The following is a 20,635-nucleotide window of genomic DNA, read 5'->3' on the forward strand; positions in this document are numbered from 1 at the left end:
AGACACTATCATATCTGTATATCTGTAGACTATATTGAGAGCTTCCATCTTTCCTATAGCTATCTAGATTAAAGTTATGAGTGTAAACAATGCCAATGAAAATAAGTATTTTGTTGTAAAAGTCATATGTATTTTAAACTTTAACATAGGCCTGTTGATTTCCCGTAACACATTGGGTTGATAGCTACGTGCATCATCAGAGATGATGCTGTTAAGGGTGGGTTCTTTAAAGCTTTAGACCACTCAACCATTTGTAGCAACTTGAATGAATGAATATTATCACAATAACTTATAATAATATGTCTACATATCAGAAATATTGACTAAATCTCATAATAATTATTTTTTTAAACTTATGTCACACTTACTAATAACATTTTTTAGTTAAACACAACAGAAATATAGGTTTTCAAAATTTATAAAATACAAAAACAGCAGCTAGACAAACGTAATTAAATAAACAAGTAGATACATTATCAAAATAAAATATTGTTACATAAATTGCAACTGATTAAAATTTCCTGTATTACACCCAAAAGAATAATAATAAAAAAAAAATGGATTTGGATTTCATGTGGTCATATAAGGATTTCCAACAAATTCAATTTTGAATTGTACTTTCTTGTATCTGAGAGGAAGTGGGTACTGTAAGCCCGAGTGAATTAATTTAATTAACCTCCTTGTCCAGGGTAAGTAGTATTTATGTAGTAGTATTTATGAGGTGTTGTCTAGGGACATTTTTTTCCCCTTTTTTTTACAAGAAGACCATGCAATTTAAGACGGTGCTTTCCAATATAACCATTGTGTTGAATAAGGGCTTTTGGTGCTGGATACGTCAGCCGGAAGTTGTATGAAACTGAATGAAACTTCAACCGGAAGTTATTTTATTGCGGCACTGCACTTAACGCCGGTTCGTTTACATCATTGACTTTGTATACCTACCGGTTACGTCGGCTACAGCAGTGTCATGCTAGGGGACGTTAGAGGAAACAGAGTCCTGCGGTGTTGCTGAATGTCATCATGTGAAGGAGTGGAGAGGAAGGATAAATACGAGGAACGAAATTAAACCAACCATTCCGAAGACAACACCGAGAATGGACGAGTCTCCTCAACAAGCGCCGCTGTTTACATTCGGCGTGATAGCCGACGTTCAGTACGCAGACCTCGACGACGGGTACAACTACAAGCGGACTAACAGGAGGTATTACCGAACCAGTCTCCGGCTGCTGAGGAATGCCGTGGAAAGTTGGTCCGAGTCGTCGGCTGTCAAGCCGGAGTTCATCCTCCAGCTGGGGGACATCATCGACGGCTTCAACAGGGGCCGCGGCGCCTCTGAGCGGGCGCTGGACGCCGTCCTGGGAGAGCTGAGCCCCGGCCCCGCGGAGGTGCACCACGTGTGGGGCAACCACGAGTTTTATAACTTCAGCAGGAGCGAGCTGCTGCGCTCCAAGCTCAACACCACCCTGCACAGTGACAGGAGACTGAGCGGAGTCCCGACGCGGCCTGACATCTACGCCTACCACTTCAGCCCGTTCCCCGGGTTCACGTTTGTTGTGCTGGACGCCTATGACGTGAGCCTGCTGGGTGTGGAGGAGTCCAGTGAACGCTACAGCAACGCTATGAATCTCATCAAGCAGCACAACAACAACAAAGACCTCAACTGCCCCCCAGGTATGCTGAACTGACCATTACTATCATACAACTGTGGCTACTTCATGTTCTCTTAGTTTAGAAAATGTGTAACTTTGTGGTCTTAAAGTCGAGAAGCTGGGAAAGAGCTTGGTTACAATTTTTTTGTTGTGTTAATGAGTTACATTTTTTAGCCACATTTATCTTACCTGACAGCAGGCAACAAAAGCCGTCTGGTATACAGGCCATTTCTTGGTCAAAACGTTGTATTTAAACACAACACAAAGACACCAGCCAGCTGTCAACTAGCAAGTACTGTGTTCCTGAGAGGACCAGCAGGTGGCAGTAGTCTGTCTCCGTCCGTCCAAAAGGGAAACTGGAAGCTTGGACTGCGACAAATAAGCGTTATCTGGTGTGCAAGTTGGTCTACAGTTTAATCTCAAGTTTATTGTGAAAATATGTTTAATGTTCAGGCCCGGACTCGGTTACCCATTTACCCCCAAATAAAAGCATATATTAAATTATATAGATCAGATTTTATACTTAAGCTTCTGTTTGCCTGCTGAGGTTCTTAATCATCCATGTCATGGCTTATCCAATAAAACAAAACATCTGATCATGCTTGGAAGTCACAGGTCCAAGCAGGGTAAAAAATAAACCTCTTCAGTGCTCTTTCGTACCATGTATCCCTTTTCCTACCACTTTTATGAGATGCGAGTGGCTGGGACCAGCTTGTTAGCAAACAGACCAACATAGTTTTGATAATTCTGTCAATTAAACCGCAGCAGTTTCACTGACTTCAGGCTGATTAAATCAGTGATATTTTGTGCTCTTGTTTCAGAGGAGGGTGGCATGAAGCAGAGGTTTACCATGTTCAACGGCGGCTTCAGCAAGGATCAGCTGAGCTGGCTAGATTCAGTGCTTTCCTTGGCTGATGAGAAACAGGAAAGAGTCACTATTGTCAGTAAGTAAGATCTGTCGCTCTCTTGCTAATTTTGCAATTTGGTCATTCAAGCATTCGGTGGTAGTACTGAAGTGTCGATTTGAGGTTGGTCGCACAAACATTTACAGTTAACAGATTCCAGGCCGGCATCTCCATCTCCATGTTCTCGTATAATGTGATTATAGGCAGGTACACCTGGCACATCTGCTTCAGCACACTCACATCTATTGACAGTACTACTACTAAGACAGTATTACTTGTTCCCAAACTCTGTTTTTACGGCCTTTCCTAGCAGTTTTCATTTTTAATTGAATTCAGTTGAAATTCCTAGTGACCCTAAAGTTTATGCATTCTTATAACATAGAATTCTTATGCATTTGACACCTATGTTTTGGGATAAATGCTAATATCACAGTGATAACCATCATACAATGAAAATGGGAAGATCCTTGTCCCATGACAGCTCGACTGATATCACAAGTTTGAGGATAATTAACCTTAAAATAAACATTTCTCGTATGATGTTTAAAATATGGCAGTTAAATTATTCTGAAATGTACTGTGGGCTTTTGGCCGTTGGTGAATGTTGTTGCTGATGAACTGTACAGTTCTGTCAGAACGTCAGACCCCTTCACATTTTGCAGTGCACTGCCTTGAAAATTTAAAAAATTTAAATTAGATTGAGGGAAATATGAAAACTAACAAATACAGGGAGGTCCTTGAAGAAAACCCTCATTTAGAGAACAGACATTTGAGACTGGGGCAATGGTTCGCATTTCAGCCCAAAAGTCAACCAAAGGATGCAGCCAACGTATCTCAGGCACAGACATGTGTGGTGAGAAGTGGAGGTGGCAGATCACAAACACTTCTCATCCAACAGAATTTGAGACCGAAAAATTGGATCAACTCTTTCGTCAATAAGATTTGAAGCTCTAATTGCTCCTGGAGGGGAGAGTGCTGATGAAAGCGTCTAAATACTTTGGTAAACAATGGCTGAGAGACATCTAAACAAATATACTTAAATTTTCACTTTACAAAAAGTCTTATCGGTACTACAGCTCAGGTTTTTCATTGGCCAGCATGATGAACTGCTACGAGCAATACCTCCAGTATTTGTAAAGGTATTTTATTCTAAGATACAAGAAAAACCAGCCGGCCTTGCCACACCCAGCAGCTGATATAAGTATCTAATAAGTAACCACTGGTAACCACAGTCTTTTTCTTTTGTCCAGGTCACCTCCCTGTTCACCCCTGCTCCACAGAACCTGTTTGCCTTGCGTGGAACTACGACGAGCTCCTGGCCATCATGCGCTCCCACAGCAGCGTGGTGTGTTACATGGCCGGACACGACCACGAAGGCGGATACTGCCGAGATCAAGACACTGGAGTGCACCACCTGACGCTAGAGGGGGTGATTGAGACTCCGCCTGACAGCAACGCCTTCGGCACGGTGTCCGTCTACAAGGACAGGATGGTGATGGAGGGGAAGGGGAGGATAAAGGATCGAGTGTTCCCATTCCCACCATGTCAAACTGACGTTGAAAATGGGGTGGTATAACACATGGGCTTTCAATCTTAAAACGGGAAGTGCTTTCTTTTTGTAGTGTAAATAACAGGGACAAAATCCACAGATGAGATGAGTCATCTTCATCTTGCTGGAGTTTTTTTTTTTATAGACTGGTTAACTGCACCTGGTTGTCTTCCAGGCCGGAGTAGGTTAAAGAGGAATGTTTTAAAATATCCTAACAACCCTGATTCTGTGGGTTGGTATAGATTGCGGTAAAGTGGTATTTCATTATCAAATTGCCTTTTTGTGGTTCCTTGACTTGTAACTAGGTTCCTTTTAAATTTGGTGCCAAAATTTAATGAAATTTAAAGAAGATTAGAGTTTGTTTCTGACAAAATCATTTTCATTTGAAGTGTTGCACAGACGTAGGGCTGTGGATTTTGTCCCCACTGTTATGAATGGACACTAGGAATGAGATTGTGTAACAACCACCGTGACCAGGCTCAGGTTCTACATCCACAACAATAGTTTTCAGACAAACTTGAAAAATTGTGATCAGTCCTTTGAGATTAAACATTGTGCTGATCTGTGAAGAGAACTTAGAGGATGTTTGGTGCATTCTCTGAAGAAGTCAGGGGATTTCATCAGTCACTTTACAGGAAGAACAAGTACCTGTATTTGTCTTCCATCCCATAGTATAGACCTTTATGGTTTGAGCTGAGAAAAAGCATTGACAATGTATGGAATTCTTAAATTTTTGAAGCAGCATGACTTTCAACTTCTTTTGTTACCTCTCAAGGCCAAGGTGGGACTACTTCACAAATAGAGTACCTCATATAATTTATTGCACTAGTTTTTATTTTATTTTCTTAAACTATGAGTGTGAATTATATTTTACACACTGATTCTGTTTTAAACTTGAGGTTAAATGATAACAGTTGCACTTATTCCCAAAGGTTTCAAGAAATGGTTTTGTGCTGGAACTGCTTTTTGCATGTTGCTTATAGCACATGGTTATTTCTGGAGTGTTATGCTGTGTGTTGCTTCATTATGCCTTATGTGGTTTTCAGGTGATAAGATGAGCAAATCTGTATGATTTACTGTCTAATGCAATGATATAATTAATAAAAATCCTGATATGATAATGTCACGTTTACTCTCTGGCATCATGTGATGCATTCAGATTACATATGAAAGTGTTGTAAAAAATTATGCAGATGCAGATTTTTAACTTGCACTGTTTTAGGGGATGTAGGTAATTTCAACTCCAGTTATTTACTTTATCTCCAGCTTTAGTCTCAATCTTCTGCAGATCGACTATTGAATTTCCAATTTGTAGCAGAAATGCACAATTTACCTCTCTATGATAGACCACTGAATAAATGTAGTTTGAAATAAGACATTCTTTACAGTGTTCCAGCTTCAGACTCGGGATATTCTGGTTCCCAATAAGAACATGCTTTTAACATATATATTTGCATAGGAAACAGATCTGCTATATGTGTTTCACATTTCTGAGTGCACAGCGGGGGCTCTTGAGCACAGAGAACAGCAAACTAGAAGAGAAGAATCCTCTCAGACATACCTCAAAGTATCCCTCCCTTTCAAAGTCTTTCAAAGTGTCTTTGAGATCGTGCGCAGGTCTCTTCCAGCAGAGTCCAGTTAGTGAAAATGAGAGACACAAATACATTTCTTGTGCACAGAATAAATTCCTGTTTGCTTAAATTAAGATATTGTTTTTTTTTGTTTGTTTTTTTGAGAATATTTTCTCTCCAAAATATCATTCATCAGCTTGCAGTTTGTGGTTATCTGTGCTCAAAAAAATCCCACTGAGGAATATTTTTTTCTCCCAGAGATATAGAATGGACTCACGTAGTCATGCTATACTTGATTACTAAACTCTATAGAATGCAGCTGTAAATTAAATACATATAATACAGCTGATGTTATTTTGACAACACAAAGTGTGACCCCACTGCAACCCGGTACAGTAAAAGAGCTATTTTTGTGTTATTTTGTGGAAACACAAGATAACATGGGAAATTAATGCAATTCAGTTTGTATGTTATCATAAAGAGGAAGTTGTTATGTATAAGTACTGTGTTCATTTGCTAAGCATTGCGTTGTGAGGTTAGAAGTTGCAGTATTTCAGACAGTCCGCGAACGCAGCAGCGGCACAGACGTGGCCGCGGTGCCGCTGCTGCGTTCAAGTGGCGCATAGAGAGGGCGAAATTTCACTCTCTCTCTGCACTGCAGCCAGCCTCAGCGCTGCTGCCGGAATCCAATACAACAATGGCGACTCCCAGTCCTAACAGCAACTCCACCAGCTCCAGCAACATCGTAGGATCCACGTCGCACCAGTTTCACCAACAGACACAGAGTAGCAGCATGCAAGGTAAGCGACTGCGGCTACGATTAACCGGTTTTCTATTTCAAACTGAGACAGTGGCGTTAGTAGGAAAAGGTAGCTTGTAGCTTCCCAGAAGCAAAAACACCATAGCAAAGACAGACACAATAATTGTTCATTTCCTGTCAGAACTTTCAAAGTAAAACAGTTTTCGTGCATAGACGCGACAGCGTTAAACCAATTACTTGAAATGTTCTGCTTATGTAAATACGATATATATGCAATATGTATGTAAATACGATATATAGCTATATATGCATATATATTATTTGTTAAAATTAGTCAATGTTAGTGTATTGTTTTAGTTAGTGAACGACCTGCAATGTAGTAGTGTTAAGCAGTAAACTCCCGTCAAATAGCTTTTCAGGGTAAACCAGTATACCAAAAAGTTAAATCTTACACAACCGATTATTGTTTAAAACTAGACCAACTGATGTCTTAATCTCGTATTTTGAAAAATAGGTTTCAAACTGATCTTTTATTTTGAGGAACTAATGTCGTGTTTTCCGCTGAAGCTGTAGCTTTCGTTGGCTAGCTTCAAGTAGCTGCCTGAAACTGCTCGGCTACCAGGTTAGCAGTGATGCAGAGGCTTCAGCTGAGCTGCTGGACCGGTGGGCCTGTAGTACCACAGTCAGTCGTTTCCCTAAATCGAGTTTACCACTATTTGTATTAAAAAATTCTCACAAAAACGTAAAAACACCCCGAGTAACTCGCCTCCTTATGTTATTAGCACAGAGCTGCTACAAGTAGCACCAAGGCCTACATTGGAGTGTCTCTGTCTCTCTCCAGCCAGGCCACTGTGTAGTGCTCTGTAGCCAGTGGCAAATGAATTATACACAGATATGGTTAGAGCAGCTAAAGTTCGCAACAGTAATTGTACTTGTGTTAACACGCGTGTTTAAAAACTGCTTGTTTTACTTCTTTAGCCACGCCACGGAGGTCTTTGTCTTTCACGGTAGTGGTGATTTTAGCCCGGTTCACACTGTGTTAATATGAATTACACCACTACGAGACCAAGACATAATGCCTCAGATTGTCTATTAAAGTGTACAATTACACTTAAGTTAAATGTCTGGAGGTGCAACCCATCGTCTCGACTCTGTAGTAAAATCCATTGTTATATAGGTAGGTCGGTAGGAAGGTAGCTAAGACCATAATATTTGTTTGATCTCTCGCTAACACAATTCGACAAAATCCCGTGCTAAAAGTCATACAAGCTTGAGAAAGATGCTAACCGTCCAGTGACAGCTGAGTCGGATTCTGTGATATTTGAAGCTGAGATTACATTTGTAACCTTAATGTTCTTAGTTACGTTATTGTATCATACCTGGCTCAGATAGAATAGAATGTCTTTACTGTCATTGTACAGGTACAACGAAATTAAGGTGGCCTAAGGTCCCCCTGGGTGCTGTAGTGCATGAATAGAAACAATAAATAAAAGATAAAGTAAATGTAAGAAAAAAATAAAATAAAATATAATAAAATAAGAAAAAAAAAACACTTGTTTCTGTGATATGCTGTCATTTCACTGGGAAAAGCGCGCAGGCATGTCAGGCAGGGTCCTGTCCGATAATGGATGTGTCCTTGGTAGCCTCTGGACAGATTGATTGATTGACTTTTAGAAGCCTTAAGCTAATAAACAACTGTGCAATAACTGTATCCAGTGATCAACAGATCTGAGTTGCATTTCTTGCTTGTGTGGCCGATGTGTAGTGTCAAATGTTCTATCTAAACCTTGCAGAAACCAACACCTGCTGGAGATGTCAGAATGAAACAGGTATTCTCATTTCTTTTACTAGGTTTTTAATCTGCTGTCGGAGGATCTGTTGTCATTGTTGTGTATATTGGCCATATCTCTGCGAAGGAGATCCTCGAAATGTTCCCTACACCCCCCTTTTGTGGATCTTTTTCTGTTATTGCTGCTGTTTCAAGATTTTTTTTTTTTTTTTTTACTTTTATGTAAAACCTGCGGTTTCATTCACCTGTGTGCATGCATTAAATCAAGTTTCCATATCAACGAGTTAATATAGGCTCAGCAGACAGACCCCATTTCACTAAAGACACCCATCGAGCTAACCCCTGTCAGGGAGGGGTTTCCTCAGCAGCACAGACATCACAATGTGTTGCTTGATTCTGGCATATCATAACAGTACATAAAAGAAATACCAGTCATGTTCCATTGAGATATACCACTCTCATGTCAGTTAATAGACTGTCATTACTGCTTGTTTATTTTATTCCCAGTCCTAGTGCTATTCCACTTTGACTTTTGTAGTAAGACTACAGTTTCACTGTCATATAGTGTAAAAGTAGAAAGTTGTTAATGTTCCAGGGATATAATAATCATTGCTGCCTTGTGCCTCTGCTAACAATGTGCTGCACAGTAGTTGATAGCATTAAGGGTCGGCTGTCAAACATACGGCCGATGAGCCTAAAGTAGCCCTCCACAGGGTCTAATCTGGCCCGTGTGATGAATTTGCAAAGTGCTAAAATTACATTGAAGACATTAACCATTAACTCCAAGTTTTCCAATAAAAGTCACTAATATTCGGATGTTTCACGCAGCTTTAGTAATAATACACCACTGAGACATCCAGTTTGCACTAAAACAAAGGGAAACATTTGGAGTTGTTGTTATATGTAGGTTAAAACGATATTGCGTTACTGGTCTGGCCCCATTGAGATCAAACTGGGCTGTATGTGGCCCCTGATTGAGTTTGACCCCCCTGCATTATGGCATTAATATGCACAGCAGCCCAACTTAACCCTCCCACAAAGCATTTGCGTTGTAAGAGTTGGACTGCAGTCACTCAGTCAGGAAGGAAGACTAGTTGGCGCTTAGCGACATTAGTTAACTGGTGTTATTTTTTTCCCCACTGTGATTACATTGAGCATTTCTAAGTGTGATATAATGAACGCAGTATCTAAAATATTACGTTATGTTTTATCATGAAATCAGAGTTTTATAGTACAACAAACAAGTAATAAAATTAGTGTTAGCTTAGAGTAGCTTACAGCTAGCTGTATGTAACCAGAATGCAGTTCCTGCTGCATGCTTTATAAACGTGTGTTGTTTTCACAAATGAACTATATTTAAAGTGTCATGATGTTTATATGGTAAGATACCATGTAAAAGAAGTCAGTCACACTCTTGATGTTCTACATTTTGGCATAGTAAGGCATAATTAGCTAACAATAAGCAAGCTAAATGACTTTGATAGCTGATGCCACATTCGTAGGGCCGCCTTGTTCCTCTGTAGTGAGATGCAGGGGATATGATCACATTATCAAGTTTTAAAAAATATTTTGCCGTTAGGAGTGTGCATAAGTGGGTGAAGCTAGCACGCAGCTGGCAGCCGACTTAGCCCCAAGATGGCGGATGTGGGCAACAACCTCCATTATATCCATTATACTCCAGTTATAGACATATGCCTCTAGTTTAACATGGCCAGTAGTGGCATATGAAGTTAATAATGGTTATTATCCTGGTGGTGAGCAGCGCCAGTGGAACATGACTGACATACCGTACTGTTTCGGATGCTCTTTAGAGTAACAATGGCATACTACCATTTTTCTACATTATCCTCATGTTTTATTTTTTTGTTAAACGTGATACGGTACTGAACAACGAATCAGAATCATTATTGCTATTGGGCTAGGAACATTTCCTCAGTGCCCTGAGAGTAACATTACCATAAAACTACATCAAGTTACAGTTGCATGGCAGTGCACTGAGCCAGACCCACCAGAATGGGGCGCTACCCATGGCGCCCTAAAGCACATTCACAGTAACCTGTATTCCACTTTCAGCGTCAACCTTTGCTGGGATGATAATGATGACCCATTCGCGCTTAAACCCAACCCAGAGAAAATGTAGTAAAATGTCTTTTCTTTACTTCAGGGTTTCAGATAAGCCTGTCTGGAGTGTCCCAAAGTAAGCACTAGACTCGCACACAAAGCACACTGACCTCTACTCTTTTGTGGGTACACCTCAGTAGTCTAAAGTGGCTTCCTTCCCTCGGTGCCGTTCACTGAGCCACGCTGCGTCCAGTAGTCGGCCGAGCGATCCGCTTCGCCGCTGAGCTGAAGATTCCCGTTTCACGCTTGTGTTTAAATGGATCCAACGGGTGAGAGGAAGCCACTTTATACCACTGAAGCAGCCTGTGTGGTGCTCTGGTAGTTGGGGAGTCTGTCCACTGTTCACTGCTATTAACTGTCACGGATTTAGTGATGGCAAAGAAAGGTTCATTTGCACTGGGGCTTGAAGGTTAAGGGATCTGTTTGCACTCGAGAGCTGGTTGGACAGGGCATGGCAAAGAGGACGCAACACTTCCACTCAGCACTGGTAACAAGGCCTAAAATGAATATCTCGCTTTATTCTGGAGAGTCCACTGTTACAGGTTACTGTGAATGCACCTGAACATTTAGCAGTTAAGAATAATCTGACTCTGAATTCTCAACGAAGTGCTGTGCAAGTGTTGGGTCACTTTGATAGCTCTAGGAAACTGTTTTTTTTGCAACCGTTTGAGTTGCACATTTAAATAAAGTTGTCAATGGAGGTGTTTAGAGCAGGGGTTCCCAACGTCTGCACCCTGCTCACAGCACAGCAAACTGCTCTGATAACTGGAACATGTTCTGCATGGGATTTGTTTGGAAACGGCTAAAAGAGCAGGTGCAGTACAGCTGTCTGAGCGTTGGGAACCCCTGCACTGCACACGTGGACACTTTGCTCGTGTTGAAAATGCATTTTGTGCTTCCTCTGATCTTGAGAAGAGCTTGAGGTAACCCTAAGCATCTGTGCCAATTTGTTTCATATTTAATTGGGCAATCTACAACAATTTGTTTGGTTTCGTGGCATACATTCCACTGCACTCATGAAGGCTTATCTCAAGCGCGAACCGAGATGTTTCTGAGGTAGGACGGCCATTTCATCACACCGTGTATCCACCGATTGCAGCTGCTGGTTGAACCCACGGCGTGACGTGCATGTTGCGGCAACCTGGATCTGTTCCTTTCTTTCAGGTAAACGCAAAGCTCTGAAGCTGAATTTCGCCAACCCCCCAGTGAAACCGACCTCCAGGCTCCCGCTCCATCCGACGGCGCCCTCTTTCCAGAACCCACACATGTGAGTGGAGAGGGCCCGTGCCTTTTGAATCTTAAAGGCGATGCAGATTTTTAGTTTCATTTTGCACTTTCACATCTGCCTCTAATTTAAAGGCACCACGTGGAGCTCGTTCTGCAAACAAAAGTCGTGTTTTAATTTCCATTTCCCGCTGAGCTGAGTTTTGCAGCAGGTTGACTTATGTTTACATCCAGGTTTGCTTGATAGCAGCAGCAGCAGCAGCCTTCTTCCTTGCCTTTGTTGACACATACAGCTACATTTTTGGCATGCCAACAGTTGTTGTGAAATAGCAGGAAACCATGGACAGGACAGAACATGTGCGTGTTTTTGTGTGTGTTGCTAAAGACACAAACAGATCAGGTAGACACCTTTAAAAACCCAACGCTGCTGTGGGCAGAAGTACCACTGTAGAGAATGGGAAGCAGTATAAATAACCGCAGCAACGAGGACTAAAGAGCTGGTAGATACTAACTCATATACACAGATCAGCCACAACATTATGACCACTGACAGGAGAAGTGAATAACATTGACAAACTTATGACAATTCCATGTTCTGCTGGGAAACTTTTAGACCTGGCATTCAGGTGGATGTTGCTTAGACATGTAGCACCAACCTAGACCAGACCAGACACCCCCACCCCATAGCAACTAACAACATACTGTTTCCAGACACCACAGGACACCCTCAGAAGGCCCATGTCCATTCTCTGATGAGTCACAACTGTTTTGGAGGCACAAGGAGCAATAAATTAATCTGTAATGCATGTTGTCCTGTTTTTATCTCCCGCTCCCACACTTCCCTGGCTGTCCAGAGAGCGCCTGCGGACACACAGCATCGAGTCGTCGGGGAAGCTGAAGATCTCCCCCGAGCAGCATTGCGACTTCACCGCGGAGGACCTGCGAGACCTCGGGGAGATCGGGCGTGGGGCGTACGGCTCCGTCAACAAGATGGTCCACAAACCCACCGGCCAGATCATGGCCGTCAAGGTGACCCACTGACGGTTCTCGTACTAGTAGACGCCACACGAATGAGTTTACTTCATTTAGAGCAGTGAGCAACCGCTTCAGATTACTGAGCCTAGAGAAAGAAATGAATCCTGTTCAAGGAAAGGTGCTTTAAAGCCGGTAGAAGGTGTTGGAACACTCAGATAAAAATAAAAATGTGTGTGGATACAAAAGGACGCCATCTGCTGGACCACAAGGCAAATTGCTTCAGATGGCCTGTAAATATCTAATTCAAATGTAATTTTTTTAAAACCTGTTCAAACGAGTGGTTGTGTTCAGAGTAAGAAGGAACAGACAGTAGGTCAACAAACCACCTGCAGTGAGGACTTGGAAGCATCAAATGAGAGATGAGTGTTGGGTAAATTGTGTGTAAACCATGCTCACGCATACATTGTGACGTGTGTTCCTCAGAGGATTCGCTCCACTGTGGACGAGAAGGAGCAGAAGCAGCTGCTGATGGATCTGGACGTGGTGATGAGGAGTAGCGACTGTCTCTACATTGTTCAGTTCTACGGCGCCCTCTTCAGAGAGGTCCGGCAAACACAAACCAGCCTCACCACATCATTCTCAAGTCTTAGTCATCGACATGTCTTTCTTCATCCAGTTATTGCGTTGTGAAAACTCTGAATGAAACTAACCTTTAACTCTTTCTTTCAGGGGGACTGCTGGATTTGTATGGAACTTATGTCTACCTCATTAGACAAATTCTACAAATATGTATATTGTGCATTAGATGACGTCATTCCAGAGGAAATATTAGGCAAAATAACATTAGCAGTAAGCAGTTATTACATATTCCTTCCTACATTTAACATGCTATAGCGTGCATGGTAAGAAAAACTGACCAGAATGTCTTTGTTTTTAACAGACCGTTAAAGCACTGAACCACTTAAAAGAAAACTTGAAAATAATTCACAGAGGTAAGCAGATATGTTTTAGTTTTTTTTTATTTAGTTGCACTGAGATCAAAAGTGGCTTACCATTATGGCACAGCACTTTTTGATCTTGGTGTCCCTCAACCCCACTTTTGTTACTGAATGCAATCACCTTTTTCTCTCTTTGTAGACATCAAACCTTCCAACATTCTAATGGACCGGAGGGGTAATATCAAGCTGTGTGATTTCGGCATCAGCGGTCAGCTGGTGGACTCCATAGCCAAGACCAGAGATGCAGGCTGCAGGCCTTACATGGCGGTGAGCAAACAAAAGCAGCATCTTGAGAAAGCTGTAGCCAGGAAGGTGCAACGAATTCTGAGTTCAAAGCTTCACTGATATAAGGAAGACTTCGCTATAGTGTTATTGTGGATGTTTTCAGAGGGTTATGTGGACTTCATGTGGACTTCATGACTGGGCTTTTGGCCCATGGTTGCCTTAAATGGTTTGTTTAGAGATGAGGTAAAATGTCATAACTTTACAAAATACAACAGATGACAGGACTCAGGTTGCCCAGTTTTACTTGATGTCTGCAGTGAAATAGTTTCCAAAATAAAAGCGTGGCAATGAACCATAAGGGGTTTGATGATGACCAAGGATGGATGCTAGATGCAGGGTACCTACGCAAGTATGGAAAAGAATGGAATTTGAACTTATAAATTTCCAGGTCTGGAAAAGTATGAAAAATTAAAAGTAGTGTATTTAAAAATATTCTTGTTTCCAAGACTATTACCAGTTTTCTAAAGCATAAAATTGTTAATATCTAAAAAAAAAAAAGAAAAAGAAAAAAAAAGAATCAATCTGGTTTTTTTTTGTTTGTTTGTTTGTTTGTTTTTTGCTCTTTTTTAAATGTTTGTGTGAGAGCACACAGTAGGCTACACATCCCAAAAACTTTGATGCAGTTTGACGTCCATCCAGTGAATCAGAGTGTAGGGGTCGTGAATGTGGTCAGAGTCAACTTTTTAAAATAACATTCATGGTCTCGGGGAGTGAGTGTAGTAGCATATTCTCTAAAATATGCGTTTTCCTCGTCTTTCCAAAACAGTCCGTTGAAATATGCTAACCAGCGTTTACAGGCTGGCATTTGATAAGTTTTGCCTCCAGCTAAGCCCCGCCCCTTAAATACATCACACTATTTACAAGCTGTGAAGGGGACTATTGGAACATGTAAATTCTCAGACGACTGCCTCACTCAAGTTATAATTTGTTTAATTTAGGATTTATTTTTGTATTTGACTTACTTTAGTTACTGGTTTAAAAAGAATTTGAATACTTACTTGATGTTTAAGAAGGCCAATGAGGCCAAGTCATTGGTAACATCAGGTACTTCAGTTGCAACTTCAAAAAAAAAAAAAAAAAAGCAGAAACTGAATTAATCTTTAACTTATTTGTACATTACACTACATTACTTAGTTGTTATCTTTGATGACATGACTGCATATTTATTCAGAATAATGAAAACAGACAATTAATTCCACAATTTAGTTACGTGATACACAACTACTCAAAAGTCATAAATTATGGTCTGGAAAAAGTATGTTATTTTGAAATTTCAAATGTGTAGGAACCCTGTGCATGTAAAGCAGTTGTAGGATTCTGAAACATTATAAGAAGGTCAGGGTTGGGTCCTGATTGTGGTCAATAAAATGTCTAAGTAAGGCTTCAAGTATTTTCATTTTGTGTGTTTCCAGCCTGAAAGGATAGACCCCAGTGCTTCCAGACAAGGCTATGATGTCCGGTCCGATGTGTGGAGCTTGGGAATCACTCTGGTAAGACAGATAACACTGTCAGCTTGATCACGAGACCTTACCTTTGTTTTGTCTGAACATCTGGAATCATTAGAGTTGTTGTGATGAGGGTAATCCTCTCTGCCGACTCTTCATAAGTCTCTATTCGTGTTTGGTTTCAGTACGAGCTGGCCACTGGAAGGTTTCCGTACCCCAAGTGGAATAGTGTTTTCGATCAGCTGACACAGGTGGTGAAAGGAGAGCCTCCCCAGCTCAGCAACTCGGAGGACAGGCAGTTCTCCCCCAAGTTCATCAACTTTGTTAACTTATGGTGAGCTCATACATGTTAAATATTTGATATTTTCAATTTCCTCCACTTTTGATTCAAGGGTTTTGGGCTCATCAAGGACCTATGTATTCGGCAAACAGTGTCTAACACAAAGTTTTGTGATGTGTTCCTTTTCTGTCCAGCCTTACAAAGGATGAATCAAAAAGGCCAAAGTACAAGGAACTTCTGGTGAGTTCTAGAGCAGTGAACACATTTTCTTATTCAGGAGTGGAAGACCATTGTCAGCTGAGGCAATCAAGGTCCAGGATGTGACTAGACAGGGCATTTCAGATCATTTAGATAGAACAGGTACAGCATAGGAGAGATCTCAAGACTTGTTCCTGTCCAGGTGTAGGACTGTGTTATTAGAATTAAGGCTTTGGAAATGGACATGTTGAAACAAATTGTGGCGTTCAAATGCACAGTTAAACCGTGCTTGTTTTATTATAATGACCCCGGCCCAACCTCTGGTGCGGTACATCAAGGAGTGATCAAAGCTACGGTAACGCGGTGGGAAGCAAGCAGAATCACAAAGTTTGTCGTGAATCATTTCACACTGTGGAATCCAGTAATATGCCTCATAGTTTTAAAATGACCAGCGATCCTGAAGGGTACATTGAGCTCAAAGCCCCACCAGATGGTTTCCTTGACAAGAAAGTTAACTACATCTACTGTCAACGTGAACCGAGTTAGCCTGGTGTCAAGCAGCTGGATAAATTGCAACGTAGAAGCCTGGACAACAGCAAGTATAATGGTCTTCTGCCATGTTAAATAAGAGCAATAAACACATGAAAAATATCCCTTCAGTCTACATTTAAAATAGATTTTTAAAGGTGCGATTAATTTCCATTAATCGCTCATTAACTATGGAAATGATGCGATTAATTATGATTATCTGTTGAGAGCCCTAATTTGAGTGCACTCATTTTCACTAGAGTACCTAATGAGGGACATTTATTCGGCCAGATGAAATGATAGATGTAGCTTGAAGTGCTAGTTTTATGGTTGTTTTTATGGTTGTATGGTAAAAACTAGAGATCGACTGATATGGATTTTTTTTAGGGCCGATACCCTTTTTTTTCTCCCTCTCTCCATTTATTGAACTCAAAGAATATACACTCTTATACATACAAAATAAGAAATAAACGGGGCAATTATAGAGTAGGATGTATGCAATGTATGGGCTACAAAAAAATACATATGTGTATCGGCGAACACACCCACATATTGGCTGATACCAGTAAAAAAAAAATAAATAAATGCAAATATCGGCCTGATGTATCAGTCGATCTCTAGTAAAAACACATTTGAGGATTTAACCTGTAGCCTACGTAATTTCATATTGGCTAGCCAAGCTAACTGAGGAAAAATTCTGACTTATGTGACACAAATCAACCTGAAGCTCTGTGTGTCTTTCCCTCAGAAACAACCCTTCATTCTGATGTATGAAGAGCGTTTCGTGGACGTCGCCAGTTACGTGTGTCGCATCCTGGATCAGATTCCCGCCTCTCCAATCTCTCCCATGTATGTTGACTGAGTTGGGCCGGGCACGGTGTGTTGAGGGGGGAGGGTCACCCAGCGTACAGTGGGCGGGACACTAAGCTTTTGTGATGCGATGCTTGACATCTTAGAGTTACTTAGGATCACCTGTTTATACTCACGTTCCAAAGAGCAAAGGAACTAAGTCCAAATTGCCCGGCGCAGTGAGATGAATATCAGTAAAGAAACATTTCCACTTCCCGTCAACCTCAAAAACCTACAATATTGTCATCCATCTTCAGCCAGAAAAACTTGAAGGCATAACATTGTCTTAGTAAAATGCAATGCGTCTTTGTGTGTTAGGAAAAAGAGATAGAGTATACAATTCTGGAAAAAAAAAAAATATATACATATATATATATATATATATATATATATACTTGAACTCTACACAAATACACAATCTACCAAATAAAAGTGATGCTCATGACGTATGAACAAAAATAGCCACCTAATTGATTGTACATTGTGGACTGTATGTATGCATTATGCGTGTTCACCTCTGAATTGTTGACATGTACAGATGTATGCCGACACACACACACACTCTTCACGCAGTTTGTTGTGAGCACCTTCATCTATGGTAAATGACTCAGTATGCAAAAGTGTTTCTCATGGATTCGGTAGCGTGGCTTTACTTCTTTTCTTTCTTTCTTTCTTTTTTTTTTTTCTTTTGGTCAATATGCAATCTGTGAGCATTTGTCTTGATACGGGACTGGGTTGATTGACAGTTCTCACATCTACTGCTGGCTTCAGTTTGTGTGTCGTCTATGGTCTTTAAGTCACAAAGCGAAGCATCTAGTTTTCTGAAAGATAAACGCCTCTGGTGGTGGTGGTTTTGACTGGCGGACGTCAGCGCTTGCTAATAACATGAGAACCCTGGTACCAAATTGTATCCTGCATAGACCTACATTTGTGAAAGGCGCTAATGACATAGCTTTTCTTGTTTTTGTACAATAAAAATAAATGAAGAAACGACACTGTGTAATAAAAGAATAACTTCAGAATAGTTTTGCATTGTGTGTCGCTTCTAGCTAACGGTACGTGCCCATTTAATTGAGGGTTAAAAGTCATGTTTATTGTATTTTTGATTGAGTGGTGAGCGCTAGCTAAAAGAAGCCTGCTAGCTAAACGTGTCTTACGTACAGTAGATCAGAAAGGATTGTGTTAGTGTCAGAACTTAGCCAACAAGCCACTGGACATTCATAACTTTACCTATTTTATACAACACAAAAAAATCTTCATGAATATTATATAAAATATATAATAAAAAGAAGTTAAATGTTTGTTTCACATATACAAATCAAACCAGCTATGTCGCTCCTAGCTAATGGTACGTGTGCATTTGCTTGCAACTGACCTAGCAGATTGGAAAATCTTTTTAACCTTTTTTTATGTTTTATTAAAAGGTTTAATTTTTTAAAGAAGTACCTTCAAGCTTGATTAATGGTGCAGGGTTCCTCAGAAAGAAAGGTGCTTGGTTTTGTGACGTAGATGACTTGACCGACTGGGGCCAATCCAGTGCTACATTGCCTGATGTAAAGTTACTTTAGGACGTTACGTCCAACGATGTAAATGTGTCTTGTATATAGTACATCTAATCTGCTGTACTGGCAGGTTCTGCTCCACAGCTGAGGCTCATTCCTGAACACAGATGATCAAATGGAGCGGGGAGGCGACACAACATGAAACTGTTTCAGTTTGAGAATGAACCTTTAGGCCTGTCCTAGCACTGTACAGATAAACTGCTCATCAACACTGATCACAGGTCCACCATGCTGCCATACGAAGGCTAGCAGCAGCAACTACACCTTCAAAAGTCCTGACACGGGTCTTCTGTCAAAGAAAGAAAAGATAACTCTAAATGCTGCTAAATCACCATCTATCCACTTCCATACCAACCACATAGCTGTCAGGAGAGGAAGACGATCACTCCTCACACTGTTACTGCTCTCTGACCCCTGAAGTCAGCCTGGACTCAGCATGTTTCCCTGTGACTCGGCATGTCTCTCTGGCTTGCACTGATGATAGAATGTTTCCACGCCAGTCTATGTATTACAGTCAGAACACCTTGCCTCACCTGTCTTCCTCCATCTGTGCTAAACTTTACTATACGGGGGCAGGTAAAGGCCAAGGAGAGGACTGAGATCCACTTGTGGCCATTCCCTCTCAGAAAGCCACGTTTGCCAGGCGGGGTCTCACCCACAGAATGGAAGGACGAATGTCACACTACTCGGAATTAGCTACTCAACCAAAATGTCTGTATGCATGACGGTCCTTCAAACACGTCATGGAATAAATAAATTCAGAAGTAGGGGATTTGTTCTTGAAACTAATTTTGTGAAAACGCCAAAACCAACGATGCAAAAATTAGAACGTCTCTCACCCACCTTGCCTGTGGCCCTAAGCCCATGTGTTGTGTACGGCAAATTTTCGGAAATGGCTCACAAATACTGGAAAAGTCTCGGAAATGTCTAAAAACAGATGAGAACTGTGGTCCAGGAGTGTTTACAGCCATGGTGGTGAATGTGGGATTGAGCCAAAAACCAAACCAACACCTGCTTTGTTAACGGTCTTTTCATGGGATTTGTTGATCGAGAAAATTGTTTCTCCATCTTTATACTTTTTAACATAACAAATGCCAGAAACCATTCAATGTGAGGTAGCCTGCATGATAATAAGCCAAAGTACACGGTGATGAAAGTACAAAATCAGTTTGATATCAGTCTTTGTGGAGTATTACTGCCATGCTTACTCTTTGAACTCGATGGGACTTCAACTTTGCTTTAATAAATTGTTTTAATGCAAAACTGTTCCACTTGAAGGGCCACTCCTGTAATTTGTGCTTTCATTCATGTTGCAGACTTACAAGGATTAGATTAGAATAGAAAAACAATAGTCCTACATACGGGGGAAGCTCCAAAACCAAAAGAATAACCTGCAGGAGTCGTACTCCCAGTGAAACGTAAACTGCCCTTAATTAGCAGAAAATAAGGGAGTACCTCTTCATGTCTTATTTAACTTATAAGACGATGGCCTCTGCAGTTGTCAGATACGTTTGAAAGTGGCCACTGTGGTTGGGGCATGTGGACTGGGGCAGTTAAATGCTGACTTGTTGAGCACTCGCGGCCCATTTGGAAGGGTGAACGTGACATCCAAGTTGGCGTAGATGCTCCGTCGAGCAGACCCGACTCTCTCTTCTTTCCATCTCTGTCGGTAGTGCGAAATGGTGCAAACCCCTGAGGAAGCCTACAGGTGGAGCCGTCTCTGGGTCTGCTCCTCTGTGGTGGGATGTGTTTCCGGGAAGCTAACTTACCACTGGTGGACATGAATCTCCAGGGTACATGTTGTATAAATTGCAATTTACTAGAATGTTCATATTAGATTATAAGATAATATTAAGGGCAATGAATATTATATTGTATCTTTATGAAGGGTTACAAATAAAGTTCCCGTGGAAAAGATTGAAAACCTGTATTGTGTGCTTCTTGTGA

The 20,635-nt window shown here is 41.1% G+C and overlaps 2 protein-coding genes across 5 annotated transcripts; both read left to right on the top strand.

The window, feature by feature from the left end:
• The first annotated feature begins 943 nt into the window (after positions 1-943).
• On the top strand, positions 944-5,224 carry adprm (ADP-ribose/CDP-alcohol diphosphatase, manganese-dependent). Its single transcript, XM_047609935.1, has 3 exons — positions 944-1,671; positions 2,471-2,593; positions 3,805-5,224. Exons 1-3 carry the CDS (start codon positions 1,095-1,097, stop codon positions 4,128-4,130), a joined length of 1,026 nt encoding a protein of 341 aa, XP_047465891.1. The 5' UTR covers positions 944-1,094; the 3' UTR covers positions 4,131-5,224.
• Positions 5,225-6,255: 1,031 nt separating this feature from the next.
• On the top strand, positions 6,256-19,951 carry map2k4b (mitogen-activated protein kinase kinase 4b). Of its 4 annotated transcripts, XM_047608272.1 has the most exons (13): positions 6,256-6,474; positions 8,228-8,263; positions 10,388-10,420; positions 11,509-11,611; positions 12,423-12,597; positions 13,027-13,146; positions 13,273-13,392; positions 13,484-13,535; positions 13,681-13,808; positions 15,239-15,316; positions 15,457-15,605; positions 15,746-15,791; positions 17,026-19,951. In XM_047608272.1, exons 1-13 carry the CDS (start codon positions 6,372-6,374, stop codon positions 17,137-17,139), a joined length of 1,257 nt encoding a protein of 418 aa, XP_047464228.1. In that variant the 5' UTR covers positions 6,256-6,371; the 3' UTR covers positions 17,140-19,951. The 4 variants fall into 4 exon arrangements, with proteins under 4 accessions (XP_047464228.1, XP_047464229.1, XP_047464226.1 ...); XM_047608273.1 differs by lacking the exon at positions 10,388-10,420 and having other exon boundaries at positions 6,258-6,474; XM_047608270.1 differs by lacking the exon at positions 8,228-8,263 and having other exon boundaries at positions 6,259-6,474.
• The last annotated feature ends 684 nt before the right edge of the window (positions 19,952-20,635 follow it).

Source organism: Mugil cephalus, chromosome 16 (genome assembly GCF_022458985.1).
Source record: "Mugil cephalus isolate CIBA_MC_2020 chromosome 16, CIBA_Mcephalus_1.1, whole genome shotgun sequence".
NCBI lineage: Eukaryota > Metazoa > Chordata > Actinopteri > Mugiliformes > Mugilidae > Mugil > Mugil cephalus.

Excerpts from the sequence above, each read along its gene's own strand:
- adprm (XM_047609935.1), top strand. The coding sequence starts at position 1,095 with ATGGACGAGTCTCCTCAACAAGCGCCGCTGTTTACATTCGGCGTGATA. Across the intron at positions 1,672-2,470 it reads AGACCTCAACTGCCCCCCAG|AGGAGGGTGGCATGAAGCAG; the intron begins GTATGCTGAACT and ends CTCTTGTTTCAG. Across the intron at positions 2,594-3,804 it reads GGAAAGAGTCACTATTGTCA|GTCACCTCCCTGTTCACCCC; the intron begins GTAAGTAAGATC and ends TCTTTTGTCCAG.
- map2k4b (XM_047608272.1), top strand. The coding sequence starts at position 6,372 with ATGGCGACTCCCAGTCCTAACAGCAACTCCACCAGCTCCAGCAACATC. Across the intron at positions 11,612-12,422 it reads TCTTTCCAGAACCCACACAT|AGAGCGCCTGCGGACACACA; the intron begins GTGAGTGGAGAG and ends CTGGCTGTCCAG. Across the intron at positions 13,536-13,680 it reads CTTGAAAATAATTCACAGAG|ACATCAAACCTTCCAACATT; the intron begins GTAAGCAGATAT and ends CTCTCTTTGTAG.